A 26,056-nucleotide genomic window follows, 5' to 3' on the forward strand; every position below is an offset into this window, starting at 1 on the left:
TGACATTCGACAATCCCAAACGAGGTTACTCCAGCTATTTACTACCTCACGCTCTCTTGCAACCGCCTCATCTCCCCGCCCACAGGCGCCTTCGAGGGCGGGCCTATACGAAGTGGACGGGAAACGACGGAAGCAATCAGAGCTCGCGCCCTCCCTCCCTCTCAACCCCGCGTGTGGTTGCCGCCTCTTTGCCCATGCGCATCAAAGCACCGATCTCCGGGTGTCCCACGCACGCCCCCTGCTCCGTTAGTTGCCTGTTCCAGCCGCGAGCCCTTCCTAAGCAACCACACAGCCGGCCTTATTTACGGCAGGCGTAAAAAAAGGACGTAAACGCGCCTCCTGGGCGAAGAGGCTGGTTAAGGTAAATGCCGGGTGTTCTTGGTGCGCTTCGGGATTGGCTCTGTTGGGCGGTAGAAGCTTGGTCTCTGGCCGGCGTCGGGTGTCTTTCGAGTTCAGCCAAAGAAGGTTGACTCAGGTTGGGGTCTCTCTGCCTCACCTGCCGCGAAGTGGGTGGGCAATGGTCGTCCTTCTTTTCTCTCTTGTTGAGCCTGGTAGGCTCCTGCGCAAGAGACAGACAGGGAGGGTGTCGCTTGCGCTGCCTTGTTTTTCCACTCGGAAAGGGCTGCTGCCGTTTATGCCCGGACAGGCTGGCAATCAGTCAGTCAGTCAGTCAATTCGCGGAGGGAGCGATGTAATCGGAGCGGGCGTTCTTCAAATGCCGGGGACAAGTCAAAACAACCCTCTCCTCCACGTAGATATAAGCAGAGTGCTTGTGTCAAATACACGGGTGGCATGCATAAAATAAAGTGTGCCTCAGCATTATATGGATTTTCAAGATTGAAATACCTGGTTTGAGTTGTGTTCAGATTTTCGATTGCTGGTGTATTGGTGGAGATGCATCAGCGTTTCGGGCAAAGTGCTAATTGCCGTATCTACTTTCCTTTAACGAAAACCTTAAAATTGGAATCTTGTACATTGTATAAACCCGCCTTATTTGTAAAATCACAGTACTCTTTCTTCTCAGTCTTTTTGTCACTTAAATTACATTAAGAGTAACACGATTTCCTCAGTAGTGTTCTTCTGAAGTGTTGTTATATGCAGCTCCCTTAAGAGAGTTACATATAAAATTGCAAAAACTTCTTTTCATTGATTACATTTTCTTTTAGTTATTGTATTTACTGAGTACCTTAGATTTACTGACTTAAGTGAATCAGTTAACTAATTTGCTGCAAAAGATACATCAATTATGTACTTTGCAATTATATAGAAAGCAATAAAATCTATATTAGTAAAGTTTTAAATACTCTTAATTGTTAAATGGAGACGCTGATAACTTCAAACAATTTGGAACATGCAGTAGGTTACAAACTTATTCCATTGTTTTCAATTTAGTTTACTATACATATCTCCGAACAGGAACTTCTTAAAGAAAAAAAAATTATTGAAATAAAATTATTCAGGCTAAATCATGCTCAAATTAATCTCAACACTTGCTCAAATCTTCCTTTATCTATAAACAAAAGAAAGTACAAACTGGACCATAACACACATTTTCCTGTATTAAATAGAGGAAATCTAGAACTCTCCATCTGCTGATTGTCTTACCATTACAATATAGAAATAGTCTTATCATTACAATATAGAAATGTTCCTGATTGCAGCCCATAATACTTCTGTCATCGGCCCTTCGGTCTCCTCCCTCTTTTGGAATGCATCTGTCATGACGGAAGTGCATCTTCAATGTAATTCCTTACATAATCCATAAATATTGCTTTCCAGGGAATAGCAAGAAGTTATTGGATGTGAGCAGCACACTTTATTTAAGTGGAGGGTTAAGATTAAAACAAAGCAAAGCAAATAGGATTAAGAATTTAATGAACAGAAGGGCTTTGTGAAAATTATTTTAAAAATTTGATGACTCCGATCAGGAGATACACATTTTACACATAGGAAGCATGTATTTGAATGTGTTTTCATTTCTAAACTAATCAGTATTAAGAATTACCTTAACTAGTAATAATCAGTAAGTACTTTTTTGAGATGACTTTCCATAATGTAATTATTTTTCATTTTTATTCTTTATTATTGTTGGTTGCACAGTCAACCAGATGTTTAGACTGGATTTAGCATTTTTCTTTACCTATTTAGTACTTCTTAAATACCTTGGATAGAGAGATATTGTTGAATAATATTAAAGATACTATCATAGGATGTAAACTGTTCCAAGTTAATCTGCTTTTTGCAATACACTGATGGTGATTTTGTCAATGTTGAGGGGTTCAATTGCACCCAAGGCATCTATTATTCTTACTTAGATTTATATCATAACTTTTCTCCAGGATCTCACAACAGCTTAGTTATGGATGTCCTTTCATTTTACTCTCACTAGAAATCTGTAAGATTGGTTGGGCTGAAAGAAAATAAGTGTTTCATAGTTACTTTTTGATTCATTATGACCATTCTTCAGTCTCCTCAGTAACAAGTCCCAAACTGTAGAGTATTCACTAGAGTGTTGCATTTATTTTTTTAAAAAAGGAACATTAAAGTTGGTGCAACTATAGCTTGGTTTAATGTATCTACAAATATCCTGGACTTTCAGCTATTGTAGAATAGGAATAGGAATAGAATTAGAATTGAATTGAATTGAATTGAATACTTTATTGGCCAAGTGTGATTGGACACACAAGGAGTTTGTCTTGGTGCATACGCTCTCAGTGTACATAAAAGAAAAGATACATTCATCAAGAATCATGAGGTACAACACTTAATGATAGTCATAGGGAACTTGTACTTCTCACCATTAAACACTTCAAAATTTTACAATATTTTTCCTCCTATATTAATCTAAATACTTTCTGTTCCAGGATCTTATGTTTCTTTACAACAATTAAACTTTGTCAGATACAGACTTTAAAGTGAATAAATCCATGAGTGGGAATCGATCACTGAAGAAACGATGTGGGGAATTGCATCTGGAATCCCCTGCACGCTATGGTCACGTTCCTTCTACAGGATGTACATTGAGCAAATTGTTTCAGTTGCCAACACCGCCTTTATCAAAGCATCAGTTAAAACGATTAGAAGAACACAAATATCAAAGTGCTGGACGGTCCCTACTTGAGCCACTTATGCAAGGTTACTGGGAGTGGTTAGTGCGAAGAGTACCAGCCTGGATTGCCCCTAATCTGATTACAATTGTTGGACTGATAATAAACATCTGCACAACCATAATATTAGTATTTTACTGTCCAACAGCTACTGAGCAGGTAAGTTAAGATCTCTAATTCTTTTTTGTGATCACTGTTAATTTTATTTGTTTTGTTAATATTCTGTGAAATTTAAAGATTTGTGAGGAAAAAAAAGGTGAACCACTTTGTGTGCAAGATCTTGCTAGCTTGATATTATGGGAATTGTAGCTCAACATACGTGAAAAACATCAATGTAGAGAAGGTACAATTAAAATGTATTACAAAATGCTCTCCTTTAATTCAGTGTCTTTGTAAATTATGAGATATATACATTTAAGCCATGCAGAGCTTCTGTAATGGGCTGAGATAATCTTGAAGAAAAGGAGGAAGAACCACAGTTAAGGCAATGATCAGATGAAAGAAATCTCAGCAGAGAACAGATTGGGATTTGAGAAAGCATCTCTGACTTGACTCTTCCTATTCTCTTTAGAATAAAGGCAAGGAGAAATGAGTTAGACACATTTGGAGTTGCAAAATTCTGTTGCTGTAACCCTATAATAAAAGTAGTTTTGGTATTCATGACTTCAGCATTCAAGTCTGATTTATCTCAAAGGGCTGACATCTTCAGTTTCATAAAACAATTGTTTGGTGTGTGTGAGGATATACCTGTTTGCAGCTTCTTAAGGCAGCTGTGTAGAGGTTGGTACTGGGTAGTTGCTATCCAATCTCAGGATAAGATTCAATAATTTTAAAAAGTTCCAGACACTTGATAACATTTATCCCTGCTTGCTATCAATAACTTTTTGCCTTCCAATCAAAATTCCTTAATATATTGTATATTATGAATCAGCATTTAGCCAGTTATGCTGAGATAGTTGTTCTACTGTCTTTATTCATGAACTATTTAACAGTTACTAAATAGGATTCCTAATTAAACCTTTCATGTGAAAGATGAATAGCTACTCGGTTGTAAATATCTTATTTTAAATTGCTATTTGATTAAACTAGTGAAAGTTCAAAGGATTGCTAGTTGTTATCAAATTCACTTATCCTATCCTGAGAAAAGATAGTGTGCACCTTAAACATTTCCCTGGCTGATGCTTGTGCAGAATAATTTTTTGTTAGCATCTCACAGCATTTTGCACTGATAGGAACCTGTTTTAAAAAATTAATATACCAATATCTTTCATCATTAGCTACAGGTGGCTAACTCCTTTGGTTGCTTTTTCTCCAAAGTTACTTTTTTAAAAAGGTTATATTTTCCTATTTTACCTTTTCAAGAGATTAGATCATTTTTATAGCTCTACAATGGATTTTTCAAAATTTTTACCCTCTATGTACAGAGCTGACATTTTACTATTTATGATACTATAATTGGAGGCTACGTATTTAATACATAATGAATATTGATGAGGATGTTTCAGTAAAAAAAATTGTTGAATCTTTTTAATTGTTTTTTTTACAATTTTTATAACCATTCATCTCCTTACCGACTGAGGAGGGACTAACAGAATGGCAACAGTTGCATTTAAAAGAAAAGAAATGCAAAAAGAATTTTAAAACAACCATATGATCGTTTTTCCACTGTTAGCAATAGCAATAGACCTAAACTTATATACCGCTTCACGGTGCTTTTACAGCCCTCTCTAAGCAGTTTACAGAGTCAGCATATTGTCCCAAACAATCTGGGTCCTCATTTTACCATCTCTGAAGAATAGAAGGCTGAGTCAACCTTGAGCCTGGTGATATTCGATCTGCCAAATTGCAGGCAGCCAGTAGGCAGCAGTACTGCATTTTAACCACTGCGCCACCACAGCTCTGTTAGGTACCCAAAATCAACAAAGGACTTTGGAATTCAAACTTATTTTCCTCTTTACATACCAAGCTCCAACTTCCATATAACAAAATGAATAGAAGCATATTCTTAATGAAGATTTTTTTTTTCTGGAATATCGCACTTCCCCCAAAAAAATGCATCTGGCCCCCAAGTGGGCCTTGTTTAAAGGCCTTGAGTTAAACTGGTGACATGTTTGATTGCCTTTAATAATTGCTCTTCTTCTCACATTTGTGGCATTTGCATTTTGTTTCAATTGTATTGTTTTTACTATATGCTACCTAAAATTGTTATAGTATTTGATGGCCATCTCTGAAATAAGTATATTATTTCTTTTTGCTTTACTTCAACAAACTTTCATTCCTCCCATCAGAAATTAGCCATTATCTTTGTATCATCATTTGCACATCCTGAAATTTCTCAATTTTTTCATACTTATATGTATTTTTCCTTGATAGAATGCTTACTGTTTGGTTTAGATTTTTGCCACTCGTGTAACTTTCAATTGTCCATTCCATTTTTCCTGTTGAACACAACTATCTTGATATTTGAGACATTAATATTCCAATCCATATTCATTGTTGCATCATGCAGTCCATCTGACAAATGCTGCAAATCATTTGAGTTTTTACCAAATATATGGTATCATTACCTGCATACAAAAACATATATAGATACATTTCTCCAACCAAAATACCTCTATTATCACTATCACAAACATTTATGCATTTATCTATAGATGTAAGTATATTAAACAAGAAAAGTACATTATATATTCTTGATGGTAGAACCATTTACTAGGTTCTATTGATACGCAAACTATGTTCAGCAACTTACCACCTTCTATTAAAAAGATCACTTGGTATTTTGGGGAAGTGCTGTATTGTGGAGAAAAGCAGCTCAGGAACAGATTCCTTATTTAGGCAATTTCTCTGTGAGGGTGGGCAGGTGTAGGGAAAAATGGGTCAGGTACAGGATAAGATATAGTAATTGAAAAAGTCATAAACATTGGGCATTGGTCATAAAGTTACCTTTTTTGTCACTGTTGTAACTGAACAGTTGCTGTCCGAGGCAGTTGCTAAGCAAGATCTACCTGTTATCTTCAAATAAGCAGCAGAGTTCAAAAGGAGTTTTAAAATCAAGGTGGGATGTTCAGAGAATTGCACATATGTGGAAAAAAATATAACCCCCACCTTTTGGGGCTTATTTACAAATTGTCACTGAAATGTGATTCAGAAACCAAATATATTTAAATATTTTACATTCAAATGCTTGCAGCATTTCAACAGAACAATTGATGTGCAACAATGGGAATATCAATGGAAGACAAATATTAAATATACCACAAATATAGTGGACTGTATATGCGCTTAGCTCAGGATGTGATAATGATGACTGCAAATATTACATTCGAAGAAAACTAGTGTAAAATGTTTTATCTTTGGTATATTATTCAGTCCAATTTCAAAAAACTGCTGGAAATGCAATAATCAAGGTAGATCATTTTTTCACACTTGGTGCACTGTTGGAATCCTGTTAATCCTGGATGATGATTCGTTATAGAATGAAACAGATCTTAAAGATTAATTTTCTTTCCTGTTTTTCTGCCAAACATCAAACTGTACATCAAAAGTAGAGAGAGAGCTTTGATTATGATAACAGGTGCCTGCATATCTTATGCATCATAATTCCTTCTTTAGATGAAGGGAAAATCAACTTGTACAAGCATGCATCAATGTCAGAAACAAGGCCAATACAGAATTTAATTTAATTTAGAAACTGTTTATGGATTATGATTGCCCATGTGGATTTGTACCACAATCTTAGTCTGCTTTCTATTAAGATAAGTTTTAAAAATGTAGATGTTCTCTGATTTAATGCAGTAAAGATACACTTTCTCAGATTAGAAAAAAAGCAACTCCTTTTTTTATCCATAGTTCTTATATTTGTTATTTTACTGATTTTTGAATATTGTTTTAACTTTAAAACTGGTTTAGAAGAGCTTTGTTGATTAAAATCACCTTTACTTTTTACTGTGTGCACGCACGCACACACACACACACACACACACACACACACACATACACACATACCCACAGCATATACTCTTTAGTTAGTGTACCTGAATGCCCTCACATAACTGTCTATAAACATATAAGCGGGGAAAAAGATTTATGTGTATTTTTAATAAAGTTTAAATGAAATGGGAAAAAAAAGTAAAGGTGATAGACTATAATTGGAAATGATACTTTAAAGTGAAGTTTCACTGTTATACAAAATTGAATGAATTTTGTCTTTCTAAGGGGCTATAAAATATATTTTATCCTTTCCTTTAAACTAAGAACTATGCTGTTCTTTTTGACTCCACCATTAGCAGTAAAATCTCAGGTTCAAAAGATTTTTGCCAGTGGCAGCTAAATTCACATTGGCAGATTCTGGAAACTTTTATGAAACAAGAACTTGGTTATATGAATATGCATAGATATATCTCACAAACATATTTATCTTTGTGATTATAAAACTCGTTTAAAAGGCAGAAAAAGCAACAAGACATTCTTTTTTTTAAAAAAGGAGAAGCTTAATCATGGAGTAGTTAAGCATTGAGACTAATTATGTTTAACCACAGAGCCTTTGAAATTTGGTTTTATCTTGAAAGTACTACGAAAAATGTATTTAGATGCAGATTTGATCAAATTCAACTCTGAAAATCCCCAGATTTTTATTATTGATTCTTTAATTTGGGCACAGATGCACAATTTATATGCTTGGCACGTTTAGCATTCTACATCTGACATAAGTGAAATACAACAGAGAGGAATTCCTACCCCCCCTTACCCCCATTTCTAGTTTGGTTATTTGTTTTTGGTAACGATATAGCATCAGAAAAGCTATCAGATAGGAGAACAAATGAAACAAATACAGATAAATCATTTTATGAATAAATACAGTATATAATAATAATAATCCTTTATGTAGTCAACTAATTGGAAAACAGTCTAATCCTGAACAGTTTAAAAGCTTGAAAGATGTGGTCTTTAAATCTTTTATTGTGAAATCTAAGACTAGGGCAATTATAATGCAAATATATGCATGCTTGCACAAAAATATATTGCACTGAAAGTGAGGTTATTCTGAGTGTTAGAACTATAGCCTATGTGGTAGTCCTCGACTTACAACAGTTTGTTTAGTGACCATTCAAAGTTATAGCAGCATTAAAAAATGTGACTTATGACCGGTTTTCATAGTCACAACCTTTGCAGCATCTCCATGATCATGTGATCAAAATTCAGATGCTTGCAACTGGTTCATATTTATAACCTTTGCTGTGTCTCAGGGTCACATGATCCCGTTTTGGGACCTTCTGATAAGCAAAGTCAATGGGGAATTCAGATTCACTTAACAACCAGGTTACTAATTTACCAACTGCAGTGATTCACTTAACAACTGTCATAAAGAAAAGTCGTAAAATGGGCAAAACTCACTTAACAAATGTCTCACTTAATAACAGAAATTTTGGGCTCAATTGTGGTCGTAAGTCAAGGACTACCTATATGTACAGTAGTTCCTGCCTATGGAGATTCTCAGTCATCCAGGTCATGGTTGTCCCAAAGGTGCTTTTTCAAGCGGCAACTGGACTTTCGTGGCTGGGGGGGGGGTGTTATTGTTGTTTTGTTGTTTGTTTTTTTGCTTTTCCGAAGCAAAATGTCTTCAAAGAAAAACAAGAAAGTCCAGTTGCCTCTTGAAAAAGCACTTTGGGGACAGTAGTTCCTGCCCTAACAAATAGTTTGGCTAACATAATTTATATTTAAAATAAGAATACCATCTCACCATATTAAAAGTTAAAGGGATCCTATGCTATCAAGAAGTGACCTTTTATCATCCAGATTAGAGAATGAGATGGAAATCAGGAAAAAGAATCAAGGCTACCTTCCAATTGTGAACGCTGTTTCTGATTCCCCTGGATGCATTATATTTATTATTCAGAAATAGAAATAAATGTATTGGCTGTCATTGCTGAGTATTCTTAAACAACATCTGGGTCATGTAAGCACTGAGCTTTAACTTGTGAACAAACCATCATGGCTGGATTCATTTGGTGACATGATAGCAGTATTCCAGTATTTGAGGTGCTGCTACAAAGAAGAGGGGGTCAACTTATTTTCTAAACCACCAGAAGGCAAGACGAAGAAACAATGAATGGAAACTAACCTGGAATTAAGGAGAAGCTTCCCATCTGAGAGGACAATTAACCAGTGGAACAGCTTGTTGTCAGAAGTTCTGTGTGCTTCGTCACTGGAGGTTTTTTTTAAAAAAACCGCATAGCCACTTGTCTGGAATGGTATAAGGCCATGATGGCGAACCTATGGCACGCTTGCCACAGGTGGCACGCAGAGTCATATCTGTGGGCACATGAGTGTTGCACTAGCTCAGTGGCCAGCTGATTTTCAGGCCTTCCGAGCCCACCGGAAGATGGGAGCGGGCCGTTTCCAGCTTCCGGAGGGCCACTGGAGGGGTGGGGAAGGCCATTTTCCCTCTGGACCCTGGGGAGAGCGAAAAACAGGCCCACTGTGCCATCGTGTGCTAAAAGTGGGAGGAGCACAGGGGGGGGTCGTGCACGCATGCGCAGGGGTAGTGATGTACTGAATTATGGGTGTGGGCACGCGTGTATGCGACACCCCTCCCAGCGCTCTCCCCGCTTTTGGCACACAACGGCAAAAAGATTAGCCATCACTGGTATAAGGTCTGCTGCTTGAGTAGGGGAGTGGACTAAAAGACCTCCAAGGCCCCTTCCAACTCCATTCTGCTTGATTGATTGATTGATTGATTGATTGATTGATTGATATAATGCTTTGCTGTTGGCTAGTTTACAAATTACAGTGGCTGATTTCATTGTAAATGGTGACAGTAAATAGTATCAGTTACTTAGTATATGTAACACCAGTACTCCCTGAGCTGCATTGGTTGCTGGTGTCTTTCAGGTGCAATTCATAGTGCTGGTTGCCACTTTTAAAGACCTCCATGGCTTGGAACCAGTTTACCTCAGGGATCATTTCCCCCCCAAGTTCTTTCTACCATCCGGTCTGATCCAGCAGACTGGATCAGGTCCTATTAGCCAGGGAAGGCTAGTTGGTGGGCTGTAGGAGGTATGCTTTTTGTGTCATAATGCCCACTATATGGAAAATCCTTCCTCTGGAGATTAGCTTAGGTTATGCTGACCTTTCATAAGGCCCTAAAGACCTTGATATGTGCTCGGGTGCATGGTCCCAAGTATTGAAGAGTCCTGTCTCCTGATTGTGTTAACCAACCTGGATTGTAACATTCTCTTTAGCTGTTTTTTTACTTTCTCTTTTATGATGGAATTCGTTTTTAATTTATTCATTCGCTAGAGTTACTTGTTAAGATGGTAGCCATGCAGATTAAATAAGCCTGCTGAAACAAAACAAATTAATATTGGGCATGTTCACCAATAATCCTTTAAATTACAAAACTTGCAGATGGTTTAGGTTTAATCTTAATGCGCTTTGCTGTAATGCTCTTTTTGTATGCAAGAAACTTCGGAACTGGATATGAATAAAAGAAGGAATATTACTTGCATTTTTTTATAACTAATCATGCAATAGAATAGATTGTCACTATATGAGATTCATGCCTGATTTAAGACCTACACATTTATTTACATGTTGCTGCTTTTTTGCATACATTCTCTTTTAGGCACCTCCTTGGGCATATATTGCATGTGCTTGTGGCCTTTTCATCTATCAGTCTTTGGATGCAATAGATGGCAAACAGGCAAGAAGAACCAATAGTAGTAGTCCTCTGGGAGAACTATTTGACCATGGCTGTGATTCATTGTCCACAGGTACTACACTAGATAATGGTCTATTAAGTAATTTATGAGGACGAAACTTTCTAAAATTGTTTGGTGCTCTAATAAAATGAGAATAATTTGCCTTGGTTGTATAATTCTCATGCCACAGGTCAGAACTTTGGTAATATATTTTACAAAGGTTCTACATTTGATTAGTTTGATATTAGCAGGTTATAGCCTCTGGTTGCCTTTGTTTGGGAAGCTAAGCACAGTTTGGCCTGGTTGGTACTTCCATAGAGAACTCCATGGAATGCTAGAGCTCCAGGTTAGGCTGGAGAATCACAAAGTTATCCTGTCAAACTCAATGCAAGGGAATCCCTTTTTTATTTCATACTAAGTAGTTTAAGTCTTAGTTTAAGACTGAAATGCTTGAAATACTTGTTTGAATATTTAAATTTCCTTAAAACTTTAAACCATTTCCAAAATTCCATAAAGAGAAAGAACAGCTGAACCAAAATTAAAATATTTGCAGATAGTGTGCTTTCAGTGGCTCTCTTGCTCTTTTATCAGTGTTCTGTGTAAAACATGGACACATATAAAACACATTCTGATGTCCCCCTAAATTGCAGCTGTGGAGCCTTATGGCATAACCCAAGAAGTTTTCTGGTGAACAAAGACTAAAGTTAAAGTAGTCACATGGATTTTGAAGGAGGGGAGCTTGTTACTGAATTTGTTTATGTGTAGGTGGGTGTGTTCAGGTGCGCCTGCACACACATCTAGATATGTGTCGATGCAGACGTTGTGACAGACTCACTTTTGTTTTATTTATGTCTACTTTTTATCAGTTCATTTGTTTGCTCTCAGAGCTCAGATGCACCTCCAAATTGTGCCCTGTCACTCAGGAATAGAACTGTTCATCGCATTTCACCCAAGGCAATCTTCATAGTGTACCTGTATTGTGATTCATGTGCTAGACCATGAAGAAGTGGCTCAAATACAATTTTTATTTTCTGTTTGGACCATTTTGTCATTGTTGTTAGACATTCAGACTGACATGAAAATTGAAACATGATGCACTGTTGATAATCCAGGAATTAAATTCTTGCTAAAGATTATTTACCTTTTCTCACGACTGTATTAAGCTACTATTAAGTTATCTCTACTAAATAAAGTCATGCAAGCCAATTTGGTATAGTGATTAAAGGCATGATACTGTGAGTTCTAGTCCTGCTGTAGGCGCAAAGCCAGCTGGGTGATTTTTTTTTTAAATTTGATTTATATGCCGCCCTTCTCCGGAGATTCAGGGCGGCTTACAATGCGTTAAGCAATAGCCTTCATACTTTTGTATATTTATACAAAGTCAGCTTATTGCCCCCACAAACTGGGATTTTGGGACAGGTATTCACTCTCAGCCCTAGGATCGAAGCAAAGGCAAGTGATTTCTGAAAATGTTGCCAAGAAAACTGTGTGGATTTGTACTGGCAATCGCAATTGTCAAGATTGACTCAAAATCACACACACGTGCAAAACCCAAAAAAGTAAAATTATTACAAAAACTGCTTCCACCAAAACTTCATGCCACAGGTCAAAACTTTGGTAATACATTTACAAAAAATAGAGTATTCTAAAATCATCCTGTTGGAATTTTATATTGGAATTTTAATGGTTCATCTTAATTGTATGCTTTGCTGTACTATACTATGAAACAAAGAAATAAGCAGAGGCCTTTATATGTATATCTTAGTAAGAATGCTGTTGTAGCTATTGCAGCATAAACTGTTATTTGTCTATGAATAAATGATAACAAATTACACAGTTGATATTTTTTGTGGTACTGTACATTTACTAATTTCTCCTGCCTTTCTATGATCAACTTGGATTGGTACTTGTTTTTGGGTTGTGCTTTTAGTAGATATTAACTGTTAATAACACAACCAACAAAACTGCTGCAAGGTCACAATTATTGTGAATATTTATTTATGAAGTACTCCAAGGGGGATGCATGATACTTGAAAACAACTACACATCACCAGATTTTAGAATGCTCGCTTCAATGGCTAGGCTGTACCTTTCCTAATTAGATTTCACATAATATGTTCAAAATTCTGCAATATTTTCTATAATAATAGAAAAATAAGGGTAAAAATTTTTCTCTGTTGCTTATTATAGAAAACAGTGTATGACTGTTTCAAAGAATAGTACAACAATTGTGTGATCTAATTCTTGTTTTCTTTTCTATTTGGAATCATCTTGCTGAATTATGAAAATGAACCAAATAAAGACACTTTTTTCTTTTATCATAGTCAGACTTTCCATATTCCCCACCATGGTTATAGAATTATCAAGTGGGGAATGCAGATCAAGAAAGTTCTCATTCAATATTGAGATTCAAGGGAAATAAAATTCAATTCAAATTTGAAACTAGGTTTGATTTGAACCAAACTGATTTTAAAAAGAATCATGCACTGTTTTGGGAAAGTTCTAAACTCTTGCAGCTAGCTTGTTTTTATGACTGAGTGGAATAAAATAATAGCGATGGGAGACCATTTAGAAATATTAACTCCTGGCAGATAGTTTCAAGGATTTCGCTACAATAAATTTTTGCTATATTGCCCTATGCCTCTAATGAGCTGAGAGTTGTCTAACAACAAATCTATAGAGAAAATATAATGAATTAATACAGACTGTTTTTTAAAAGCTTTCAAATGCTAATTAAAAAATAAATTCTTACTACTAAATTGGGTGTTTTAATCTGTGTTTCGGCCGAAATATTTAATAATTTTAAGGGATTTTTTAATATTTGTATTATCTGTATTTTATCTTGGCTGTTCACCGCCCTGAGTCCTTTGGGAGTAGGGCGGTATAGAAATTTGATTAATAAATAATAAATAAATAAATAAATAAATAAATAAATAAATAAATAAATAAACTAAAGAACAAACAGTTCTAGACTCTTTGACCACATTTCAGCGTCTGAAATGGGACTCTGGAATTGGCCTGGCTTATTAGTTAGCTAGTCACCTTACAATCAGAAGGCCCAATCAGTCTCCATTCTTTCCCCCAAAGCTTTGATCATATGGAAGGAAAGCTGCCCAGTACTTCTATAAACAGAAAGCATGGTAAATCCATAACATCTTTAAATCTCCTAAGCAGTTTAAACTGCTTTAGAAACTTGATTACTATTCAAACTGAATACTTCAAAGTTTTAGATGCTGACTCTAGGATAACAAAGGCAAGAGGTTGAAATTAGATTTCCTGTAAATAGTCAAATATTGCTAATGGTATAATTTGTATGCATGTCTGGAAAGAAAACTCATTAAATTGAATATTATTAGATTTTAACCCCCTGTAAATACACACATATTCATACAGGTATATAAGCCTCAAGGCGGCAAACATATCTAATGCTCTTACCTCTTATTTTTCCCACAACAGCAACCTTGTGAGATGGATTAAGCTGAGAGAGAATAACTGGTTCCAAATCACCCAACTGGTTTACATGCTTAAGTGAGGCCTAGAAATTACAGACTCTGATTTCTAGGCCAGCATCTTAACCACTATATCAAACTGTTCCCCAAAATGTACTTAATTTATTTTCAAACTGAGTGAATTCACATGTGACTGAGCATCTAGTATCATTTCCAATGTAGTTAATTAAGAGTTCTGAAATTCGTTGCCATGTATATTGTTTGTGTTTATTCATAGTGTCATTATGCTACCACAAAATATTAACCATTTGTGGAAATCTTATTTTTAATCTTGCACAAGTGTAAAATGTAATTGATAACACTTACAAAAGTTGGAGGCAATTCTGTATGCCTTTTGAAGTAAATGTTTGTTGTGAATCTTATACTTTCCAGAATCCATCAGAAATATAAGTGAGTGAGAGGACAATTTACATATTAGAAGTTATTAAACAGCCATAATGATCCATTAGCAAATATGTGCAATTTCTACCCCTTAGTTTTAATTTATTTTATCTTCAGTCTTCGTGGTTTTGGGAACGTGTATCGCTGTGCGACTGGGGACAAATCCTGACTGGATGTTTTTCTGCTGTTTTGCTGGGACATTCATGTTTTACTGTGCACACTGGCAGACATATGTCTCTGGAACAATGCGCTTTGGAATGTAAGTAATGTAGCTGAGAGAAATATTTTGCTATCTTACCTATCTTTTTACAGTTGTAAAATGACACCTGATATAAACAATTTTAATTATTTAAGTCTGTTGTTTGAATTCAGTGCCAACTAGATGCACAACAACTTATTTTGCATATTTTTAAAAAATCATTTTTAAAAAACATCTTTCCTTCCTTGAATGATAAGGTCTGGTTTGTGTATCACTTACTATGGAATTAACAGTGTCTGTCTGTATGATGAATAATTAATTTGATCATGATAGCATAATAGCATGATAGATGTGTGAAAGTTAGATCTGGATTTCTTTTTTCAAAAGCTACAAAATCACTGCTTGACTGCATTGGTTCATGCTGCTAATTGTATAACTTTTTTATCCCAAAGGTAGGACTACTAATTTAGAAATAGTGTTCATACACTTTGTCTCTCATCTCTTGGTTGCAAGGCTAAAAAGCATTGGGTACACAAATGATGCAAAACCATAGTATATGGTAATTTGTTTCGTTTCAATTTAGTCTGTAGGAATCCAGCCACTGTTGTTTTTATAAAGGATAGTTTTATATTTTAATATATTAGATGAAGCAATCCAGTTGTTAACAACCCACAATTTATTAAGCAGTGGCAGTGTGTGAACCAGCATTAAGATCATGGCTAACAAATTCCTAAAATACAAGACTTTTTAAATTCAGTTTAGAGCATTTTAAGTAATAAGGTAAAATAAGGCTATATTCAAGTACATGGCCTTTGTATGATCCTTTTCACTTTCTGAAGCAGTAAACTTCAATTGATTTCATGTGAGGTTTGAATTCTGAGGAAAACTAAATCTTACATATTCACTGTGACCAACAGATTTTCACAGTTTGAAAATTGTTTTCCAATAAACGTTAAATATTAGAGCTAGATATTAAACATAGGTCCTGGAATGTAACCTAAGATATAAAATGCTCCTTCACTGAATTAAGAAATAGCAAGATCATGCAGATTTCATGCAAATTTTATCATTTAAGTGTGTACTAATAAATATAAATTAAAGGAAATATTCATAGATTTTTATTGTGATTTATTGAACTATATTTAATTTATTTATTTTATTTATTTATATGCCACATTTTTTAAAATAAATAACTCAAGGCTGCAAACATACTTCCCTCCTCTTATTTTCTCTACATCAACAACCCTGTGATATAAGTTGGGCTGAAAGAGAGTGACTGGCCCAAAGTCACCCAGCTGGTTTTTCATGTCTAAGGTGGGACTAGAACTCACAGTTTCTGGTTTCTAGCCTGGTGCCTTAACCAAGTCTAAGACAAATATTTAAAGAATCTGATGTGACTAAAACTTTATATGCTTTTGTTTTAGACATACAATTGGGCTACCTAAGTGTAAAATGTACTATTTTTAAAATAATAAATAATAACACTGAAATGTTGCCATTAAAATATATATTTAATTTCAAAGTATTTTATAGCCTATTATTTTCTGTTCAGATATGATTTCATGTGAGTGTAACAGAGATGGTCATAACAGAGAAATTAAATTTAAAAAACATTTTTTTCATTTATTCATAGAGGGGATCATTTCTGCTCTCTTGGTGGTTTTCGTAAGCCAAGTTTGGTATTACTGCTATAGGTTATCTAAAGGATTACATGAGGCTAATATAAAGTTGGCCTTAAAATTTTAAACTGGATTTGTGTAAGATCTGTTTAGCAACTGTTACAGGAATTATATATTGCTTTCAAAATATTTCTAGTCTCCCTCTTTTAAATTACTGATTGCAATTCAGTAATTTTGCACTTAGGAATTTTGCAGTGGAGTTCAGCTAATGGGGATTACAATTGTTGTTTTCTTCTCTTTGTAATTTTAACCTTGTAACTTTTTAAAGATTTCCTGTGATTTTGAATCCATTTCTTCATTTATGAGTAAAAATTTGCAGTCACAGGACTTTCAAACTGAAATGTTTCCCCCCCTCACTTTTAGATTTGATGTTACTGAGTCTGAAGTCTGTATTATAATAATTCACTTCCTAACAGGAATTCTTGGATCTGAATTTTGGAATTATACGGTAAATGATAAAAATTGGTTTTGTCTAGGAAGCAATGATATAAATTCTATGGAGGCAGCCCTTTTTTGTCATGCACACTAAAAGGCAATTGTTTTACTAACAATATTTTCCAGACATTTGTTTCAATATAAGATGATATATCCATGATGGCAAACCTATGGCACCCGTGCCACAGGTGGCACATGGAGCCATATCGGTGGGCACGCGAGCTCAGCTCCAGCGCACATGTGCGCGCCGGCCAGCTGATTTTCGGGCTTCTGGGCATACTGGAAGTCAACAAACAGGCCATTTCCGGCCTCTGGAGGGACTCCGGGGGGTAGGGAAGGCCGTTTTTTCCCCTCCCCAGGCTCCAAGAAAGGCTCTGGAGCCTGGGGAGGGCGAAAAATTGGCCTACTGGGCCCACTGTTCCATCGCATGCCAAAAGCAGGGGAAGCGCGGGAGAGTCGCGCACACATACATGGGGGTGGGGCGCATAGAATTATGGGTGTGGGCACGCACTTGCATTATCCCCACACGTTCCCCACGCTTTTGGCACACAATGGCAAAAAGGTTAGCCACCACTGTGATATATAATATCTGAATAATATCTGAATATAATATCTGTGATATATAATATCTGAAGACACAGATTCAGTCAGTTTATAAAGTTTCCCTTCTGCCCTTATTTTAAAAAAGACTTTGTTTTGAAACATGGATATTTTATTCCTTTATTCCTGTTTATTGAAACAAAACTTGGTCGCTAAATGAGGAATGGGCATATTTATGTTCATACAAATATTCTCATTCATCCTTTGCAGTTCCTTAACCTCAAGTTTAAGAAAGATTCTACAATCTCCTTTCTAAAATGCATAACAAATAAATTTCTTATAAGTTTAAATTCTGTCATCTAGCTCTCCTTTCAAATACTTTGAACTTTAAGTTGTGCTAATTTTTCAGTTCTTTTGTGATATCCATCACAAAAATGGTTTTTAACAGTTCTAATGGGGCATGCTGATATAAACATAATTTTATATAAGCAAGTACATTTATTCCTTGAATTTATTTATTTCTGACTGATGGATGCAAATGAGTTCCAGAGAGAACTGGGGGATATCCAGGGGGCCTTGCTGCATGGTCCTGCCAAAGCTCTGGTTATATCCTGGAACCAAAGGGCAGCCAAAATTTTGAATAGAATTGTGCCTATGTGGCTTCTCTTGACCCTTTGATCCCAACACTCTCCATGGTTCACAGAAGAACTGCAAGTTCTGAAAAGGGCTAAATGACTAGTAGAGCACCTCTGGAGGAAAACAAGATATGAATCCGACCGTACACAAGTAAGAGCTGCTATTAAGGTATACCTCATGGCAGTAAGAGTAGCAAAACTCCATTATTTCTTGCTCTTATTGCATCTGCAGAGTGTCACCCTGTTCAGAATAACCCAGTCCCTGTAGGAACAGGGGGACTCGTATGTATGCCAGTTGCACCCTTTCCTGAATTGGGAATCCCTGCACTCAGTCTCTCAAGCTCTGGTGATCTCTGATTTGGACTATTGAAACAGGCTCTATATTGGTCTACCATTGAAGAGTATCCAGAAGCTTCTGCTGGTGCAGAATGCAGCTGTAGTTTTGAAGACCCAGGGTGGCCCATATTACACCGCTGTTCCATGAGCAGTACTGATTGTCAGTTTGCTTCTGGGTCCAATTCAAAGTGTTGGTTATCATCTATAAAGACTTTCATGGCATGGATCCAGGTTATCTGAGGAATAGCTCATTCCATTGGGATTATCCCACACTGGCAGAAGAGGCATGCTACGGATCCCATCACTAAGGAATTTCAGCTGGCAGGATCCAGGAGAAGAGCTTTTTCTGCTGTGGCATCCACCCTCTGGAACATTGTACCCCCCTCCAAGATGAGATCTTCACCCTCCCTTCTGGTCTTCTGAAATGGCTTGAAGACCTGGCTCTATTAGCTGACCTGGGGCCCCAATGAGAGAGTGACATCTTGGAGGTCGAAATAAATTTCTACTAATATTGATTTTGAAAAGGAAAACCTCACACAGAAGGAATTTCCAAAGTAACATGTTTGGTATATTGACATCTAGAAATGTTAATCCTTTTAATGACAGATTAATGCTACCGGTTTGGACCGGTTCAGCCAAATTGGTAGCGGTGGCAGCGCAAGGCTCCGCTCACCCACCAAGTCGTCATTACTTCCTGGTTTTAACCAGGAAGTAATCTTTTTTTTACCCTCTGCACATGGCTTTGCGCATGAGCAGAGGTTCCAAACATGCACATGACGAACTGGTAGGGAAGGTAAGTAGATTTCACCTCTGATCTAAAGTCATATATTTGTTGTATAAATTGATGGAAAATGAAGATGTTTGTTATTATTAGGAATATCAGCTTAGGTTGCTCCATTTGTAATAATAGTATTTCACTACACTTATAAATGTGAGTGGTCAAGTGTGGTCTTCGGATGTTGACTTGACTTCATATGCAGTTTCATTATGTCTTCTGGCATGCCTGCCATTCCTACAGTCTTACCTGGTTTTTTTCCTCCTGACATTCCTGTAACGTCTTTTTTTTTTTTTTTTTTACTGATATGTGATCTATGCAAGATTGCTTAATCTAATTCTGTGGTTTTCACATATGGATTGATATATATGCATGTCTTTTGATGTATGGATCTGTGTACCTGTCTCCGTGGTTGAATATAGGTATAAAGTATATGTAAGAATTCTTGCCAGGACTTAGATTTCTATTTGAACTTTCTGAAACAATAATTGGATATTAGTGGATAATTCCCAAATAACCTGTATTACCCACCATATCATAAACTAGATATTGTGCTACTAGTGGTCAAATATAAATACATTTTTCAGAAATTATCAACTACACATTTAAACATTTGCTTTCATTCTTTTCATGTGAAATGGTCTACATTTATGTTAAATACAATAATATTTTCCTATGCAATTGTACTTTGGGGGCTTGAAACATTATAGAAAGTGGAAGATGTCTTTTTGTTGGTGTATGTCAAGATGTGCATTTTATCTGTACTACATTTATTTTTCTGAACATCACCAATTCTCCTGAGAAATGAGTGTTTTGTTGGGAGGAAGAAATGTGGTTTGGCATTTGCAGATCAAAGCCTTATCTTTGCCTTATCAAGAAGAACTTGGAAGGAGGATTGTAGGCAGAAAGAATGGCATATTTGGAATAAAAAAAAAATAAGAAAGCACAAATTAGCCTGAAGAGAGATGCCGTTGTAGTTTCCCTTGCCTTGAATTTCTATGAATGGGCAAAAGCATAGGTGGGCACTTATTGCCCTGGGCTGCATGCAACCCCAATACTTTTCATATATACCCAGGCTTTCTTCAAAAGTTGTTAATAAATTGTAATATAAGATTATACATCTCTATAATATTCAAGTTAACTGTACAAGTAGTCCTCAACTTACAATCATTCATTTAGTGATCTTTCAGGTGGCACTGAAAAAAATAACTTATGCCTGGTTTTCTCACTTACAACTATTGCAGCATCCCCACAATCATGTTATTAAAATTTGGGCACTTGGCAAGTGGCATGTATTTATGACAGTTGCATTGTATTGGAGTCATGCAATCACCATTCATATCGTTCCCAGGTGGCTTCTGATAAGCAAAGTCAATGGGAGAAGCCAGGTTCACTCAACAACCAGATGACTCATTTAACAATTTCAGTGATTCACTTAACAATTGTTGTTGTACAATGGGGTAAAACTCACTTAACTTCACCTTGCTCTGTGATTGAAATTTTGGGTTCAATTATGTTTGCAAGTCAAGGACTACCTGTATTTGATTAATGTACATTAAATAAAATTGAATTTACTCTCTATACTACTTTTACTCATTCCATTATTAGCAGCTGTCTTACCAACTGCTTGTCATTATTTGAAATAAATAAAACTTTTAATATTCCTAGCTGCACTTCTATACAGCCAAAGCATTGGTCAAAAGGAAAATTCTGAAAGTTTCTCTTGTAACCAATCATTCAATGCAATGAGAAAGTCACATTTACATTTTAAAACCAGCTTGAGTGTTGTAGAAATTTAAAGCATTGCTGGTTCCCTGTTTATCAACTATGTACTCAATGGCAATTTAGAGTTGTGGTCTTGACCACTCTGACTAAATAAAACAGGAGAACATATTGTAAATTAACTACATAAAAATAAATGATAGCTCTGTACTGTGAAGCCAATGAGCTACATCAGTTATATATTTTTAAAAATATTTTGCTTTAATTTTTCCCCCTCATTCCACTCATTCTTTTTCTCTCTCTCTTACCTTGTGCATGATAAACAAGAGCTGCTGTGCCTGCAAAATTATTTAAAATTGCTTTGAGTAATTCTGCTTTTTTGGCTTTTTTTGTACCTAATCAGAATTGATGTGACTGAGGTGCAAGTCTTCATAATAATCATGCATTTACTGGCAGCGATTGGAGGACCTACATTTTGGGAAACTATGGTAATTTTGTCCATCTCTGTATCTTATATCTTTTAATCTTCTATTCTAGAGAAATTCATTTCCTTATATATTTATATTACTCTTATTTTTGTTGGAAAGATTTTAATAAAATGCTGTGATTCAGTCAAAATCTCTTCCATAAGAAATAATTTTGACTGGTAGCTAAACAGCTTACTAATATATTGGATAATTCAGTAGCAAAAAAAGTAGATTGCACATGCATAAATTAAAAATTGTTAGACTGGTAGAGCTATGCATCATTTGGAGGGATGCTTTGCATAGAACTAGGATTATGTCAGGAATGGAAAATATGTTTTCTTCTAACCCAAAAGAAGCCATTACATACTAGAAGTTCTGCTGAACCACTTCAGTCAGCCATGGTTCAGCAGAAACAAAACTAGAATATTTTGATTGTTCTAGCTATTATGTGAATCAAAATCTGGAGAGATCCCTGAGTATTTGATGGGTGAATATAGCAAGGGCTAGCCCCCTTTCACTCTTTTTCTTTTCAGTAGCCTTCAGTTTCACCTCCAGTCTCTACCACCTGTGTTCATACTCCTCAGCCACCGCTAACGTTCTTGGGTTTTTTCTTAACTCCACTCCCAACCAATCACATTTTGATTTGTAACTAAAGCAAAAAAGGCCCATTTTATTCCATATACAGACAAAAACTATTGGAAACATATATGTTTAGCTCAAGCATGGAACACTTGAAACTGAACTGTTCTGTTCAGTTTATGCATGGAATGTTATGTACATCCTTAGATAGCCCCTTTCCAAATTTGTTGTTCTGAATATTGAGGCAACGTGTGAGGCTCTTTTCCAGGCTTTGGGGGCAAAAGACCCACAAAGTAACCCTGTCAAGCCTTTGAGAGACATATCTGTCTCAACTCTCAGCTATGGATTTAGAGGGACAGCTTGCAAAGAATCTCCAATTGGCATGCATAAATCTACTAATGTAAATCTTATAATATAAATGCAGTTCAAACAATGGTAAAGAAACAACTAATAAGATAATTTGGCTGCCATAGATGCTTGAGCATGTTGTTTTATCTATAACAATTGTTAGTGTCATATGTAAGTTATCTAAATATTGAAAATGAATAATTGATGGATCTTATAAAATATATTACAGTAAAAGCAAGTAAAACTAACAAATTATTTTAAAACTTGGATAAATGCTCATTTCAAACAATATTTCTTTCATTTGGTACCCTTAGCTACTTAAGTTGCTTTTTATATTGGGTAAAAAAAGGCATAGTGCTAGGTGTACTAAATAAAGAGAAATACTGTATATATCAGTATATATACTCAAACATTCTACTTTTCTTTCTGTATCACTTTATGTTTACATGATGGTTACACAAAACATGTTCTAATGGTATTATTGCAGTATTCGGTCCAAAAGTTAAAGAGAAACAAATTGAATGGGACAGAGAATGAGGATAGCAGCCTTCTTTACTACATTTCATGCTAGTGTAGTCCTAGAATATTCTGAAAGAGGTTTACAATATATTGTTGTGGCCTCCCTTTGGTTTTGTTCATCTTAACACATGTATGATTCTGTACAAATAATGAAATGTCTGCAGTCTCTAAAAACCAAATGAATGAAGGCACAAATGCTTACAACATGATGAGGAAGAAGTACCGGTATTTTTTTTTAACTTTGCATCACTCTTTGTAAGGGAAATGGATGCTGGAACTGCTCATGTGTGATGTATGCTGCCATTCTACGATTTAAAATAGCAATCTGTTTCATGAAAAAATGTATTAAATACATGGAACAAATATTTATTATGCCATAAATAAGAAGCTGGATAATAGGCTAGCAATATAGTTATAAACAGGTTGGTTTTAGATCACACACACTGTAAATTAAGGAGAGGGTTTACAGCTTACATCTCCATGCTAATATTTAGTTTGCTAAAAAAACATAACCAGCCTGTGTGAAATACATAACTTTGATATTTTATGCAAGATATTTTATAGTTGAAAAAGACATCTAGAACCCCAGGAATTCTATTTTTCTTGGGCGGGGGGGGGCACACAAAAGAATTGCAGCTAATTTTAGCAAGGTTATTACAATTGCTCTATTTTTTTAATTAGGCTGCAATTCTGTAAACACTGCCTTACTGTATATGCATAATCGTATATACACTTGCTTATATACTTACCCTTAATGAACACTATGATATTTATTTCTGAATAAGCATGTATTAGAATTACAATATAAGAAAAAAAGTCATGTAGAATAAGTACAGAAGATCCACCTGTAGTCCGATTATTTAAAAATTATGTTTACAATTGAGAAATGGAAACATATTTATTTATTTATTTATTTATTTATTTATATGCCGCCCTTCTCCGGAGACTCAGGGCGGCTTACAATGTGCTAAGCAATAGCCTTCATCCTTTTGTATATTTATACAAAGTCAGCTTATTGCCCCCACAACTGAGTCCTCAATTTACCTACCTTAGAAAGGATGGAAGGCTGAGTCAACCTTCAGCCTGGCGAGATTCGAACCTGCAGTAATTGCAGGCAGCTGGTCTTAATAACAGGGTGCTTTAGATCACTGTACTACCAAGGCTCTTTTATTTATTCACATGTCACCATTTAGTTTATAAAGTCTAAATGCCTGCAGAAGGGCATAGGTTCAGTTATCTTCAGACTGGTCTAAAATTCCACAGAGCCATTGCTATGTTACTCTACTGTGGTATAGAGCAATATTCTATGTTCTTGTGAAATTAACAATAATTGGATAATGTAAATTATTGTAGGTGAAGCAGTCATTATTATTATCCATTAATCATTGTTTACAAGTAGTATAGTTCTGACTATAGGATGCTATACACGGAACCATGAGTGCTAGCACTCCATATCATTGCCATCTGCTTGGTTCTGTCCAGAGAACTGCAAAATGATCCATTATTGCATTCCCATGCAGCTCTTTTTTCCCCCTTTATGTCTGTTTGTGACATAGAATTTTGGAGTATATCCAAAGGTCCTTTCCTCATTCTTCTGTGATTTTCAACCAGCTTTCTTCCCTTAACACATGCAGTCAATTATTTTCATTATGCCATTTCTTACATCAAAGGCAATATCTATTATAACTTAATTAAATCTTGGTTCCTGATTATGCCAAAATAGGTAGTCAAATGTTTAGTCCTTCCATTCACTTATTATTTGCTTTTTCTTAGGAAATAAATGTTCACATATAGGTCTAGCGTTTCATTATAAATAAAAAAAATTCTGAAAGGTAAGGTAATGTATTCCAAAGGTTTTTTTAAAGCCCTGTTCCAGAAAATTCCTGCATACAGATTTAGAAAAGTGGAATGTTTTGAGTTCATTTGAAATCTAAAATAAAATTAACATGAAATATTTAAACTGTTTAATATTTTCCTTTCTTGTTAAGATTCCAGTGTTAAACATTCACATGAAAATACTTCCAGCTATTTGTACAGTAGCAGGAACCATATTCTCTTGTACAAACTACTTTGGTGTGATCTTCACAGGTGGAGTTGGCAAAAATGGATCAACCATAGCAGTAAGTGTTTTTCTGTTTTGTTTTGTTTTGTTTTGTATTTTTAGTATACATTATTATTCCATTTTCTCTTCTGTATAATCCTCCCTCCTTCCCTCTCTTCCTCCCTCCCTCCCTTCCTTTTTTTCCCGAAGGCTCATAGGAGTTATAAAAAAAACTCTCAGTAAAAATTATCATTAAAATAATAAATTCTCAACAGCATCGTAACAGATTTTTAAAAATTCAAAGTTCTGGGTTCTCCAATACACCCCAACATTCAAAGCATGTCCTTCTCCTGGATTAGATGAGAAGGCAAACTCAGGACAAAAGAGGTAGACTAGAGCTCTGTGGTCAGGCATAGGGTTTGTAATAAAAAATATCAGTTTCCTAGTTTCAAGTTCTCATCAGATGGCATTTTCAGAGTCAAGATCTGAAGCAAAATTACTTTGGTCAATCTGATTCTATATGATTTAAAATAAAATAGTCTTATTTTAAAATTTTTGCAGGCTAATTAATAAGATCCTCCACTACATTATTAGTAAAAGGGAAGAATATATTATACAGCATCTAAATAAAAATTCCAATATAATATAGTGACTAAGAAAAGATACTTTTTTACATCTGGTTCTGGGGGTGCATCATTTTCTATTACAAATTTCAAACTGTTTTATAATAGATTAATTTTATACATTTTCATAAGATAAAACACATTCCAATCAAGATTAAAGAAAATAGCAGTTTTTGTTTGTCCACACTCTTAGGTTACTAGAGCACCACTGATGATCTTCTAAAAATAAACTAAGACCAGTTGTCTTTGGAGCAGATTTTGCATTAATTTAGATGAGTGTTTAATATATACAGTGGTGCTTAAAAGTTTGTGAACTCTTTTAAATGTTCAGTATTTCTGCATGTATGACCTAAATTCTGTTCTCCACACAAATCCTGAAACTAGATTACCCAATTAAACAAAAGAGTCAAAAATGCACATGTTCATTTATTTAATTAGGAAGATGATTGAAAACTATA

At 35.5% G+C, this 26,056-nt stretch overlaps 1 protein-coding gene across 1 annotated transcript in view; it reads left to right on the forward strand.

The window, feature by feature from the left end:
- Positions 1 to 340: 340 nt before the first annotated feature.
- CEPT1 (choline/ethanolamine phosphotransferase 1) overlaps positions 341 to 26,056 on the forward strand; it is a 32,169-nt gene continuing 6,453 nt past the window's right edge. Inside the window, exons 1-6 of the mRNA XM_070939901.1 lie at positions 341 to 361; positions 2,865 to 3,266; positions 10,735 to 10,882; positions 14,818 to 14,959; positions 21,425 to 21,509; positions 24,923 to 25,054. Of these exons, the coding sequence (XP_070796002.1) occupies positions 2,928 to 3,266; positions 10,735 to 10,882; positions 14,818 to 14,959; positions 21,425 to 21,509; positions 24,923 to 25,054 (846 nt within the window). The 5' untranslated portion in view covers positions 341 to 361; positions 2,865 to 2,927. The remainder of the gene's footprint in view (positions 362 to 2,864; positions 3,267 to 10,734; positions 10,883 to 14,817; positions 14,960 to 21,424; positions 21,510 to 24,922; positions 25,055 to 26,056) is intronic.

The sequence above is a fragment of the Pituophis catenifer genome, unplaced genomic scaffold (assembly GCF_029215685.1).
Source record: "Pituophis catenifer annectens isolate HBS135680 unplaced genomic scaffold, rPitCat1.0.hap2 SCAF_3, whole genome shotgun sequence".
NCBI lineage: Eukaryota > Metazoa > Chordata > Lepidosauria > Squamata > Colubridae > Pituophis > Pituophis catenifer.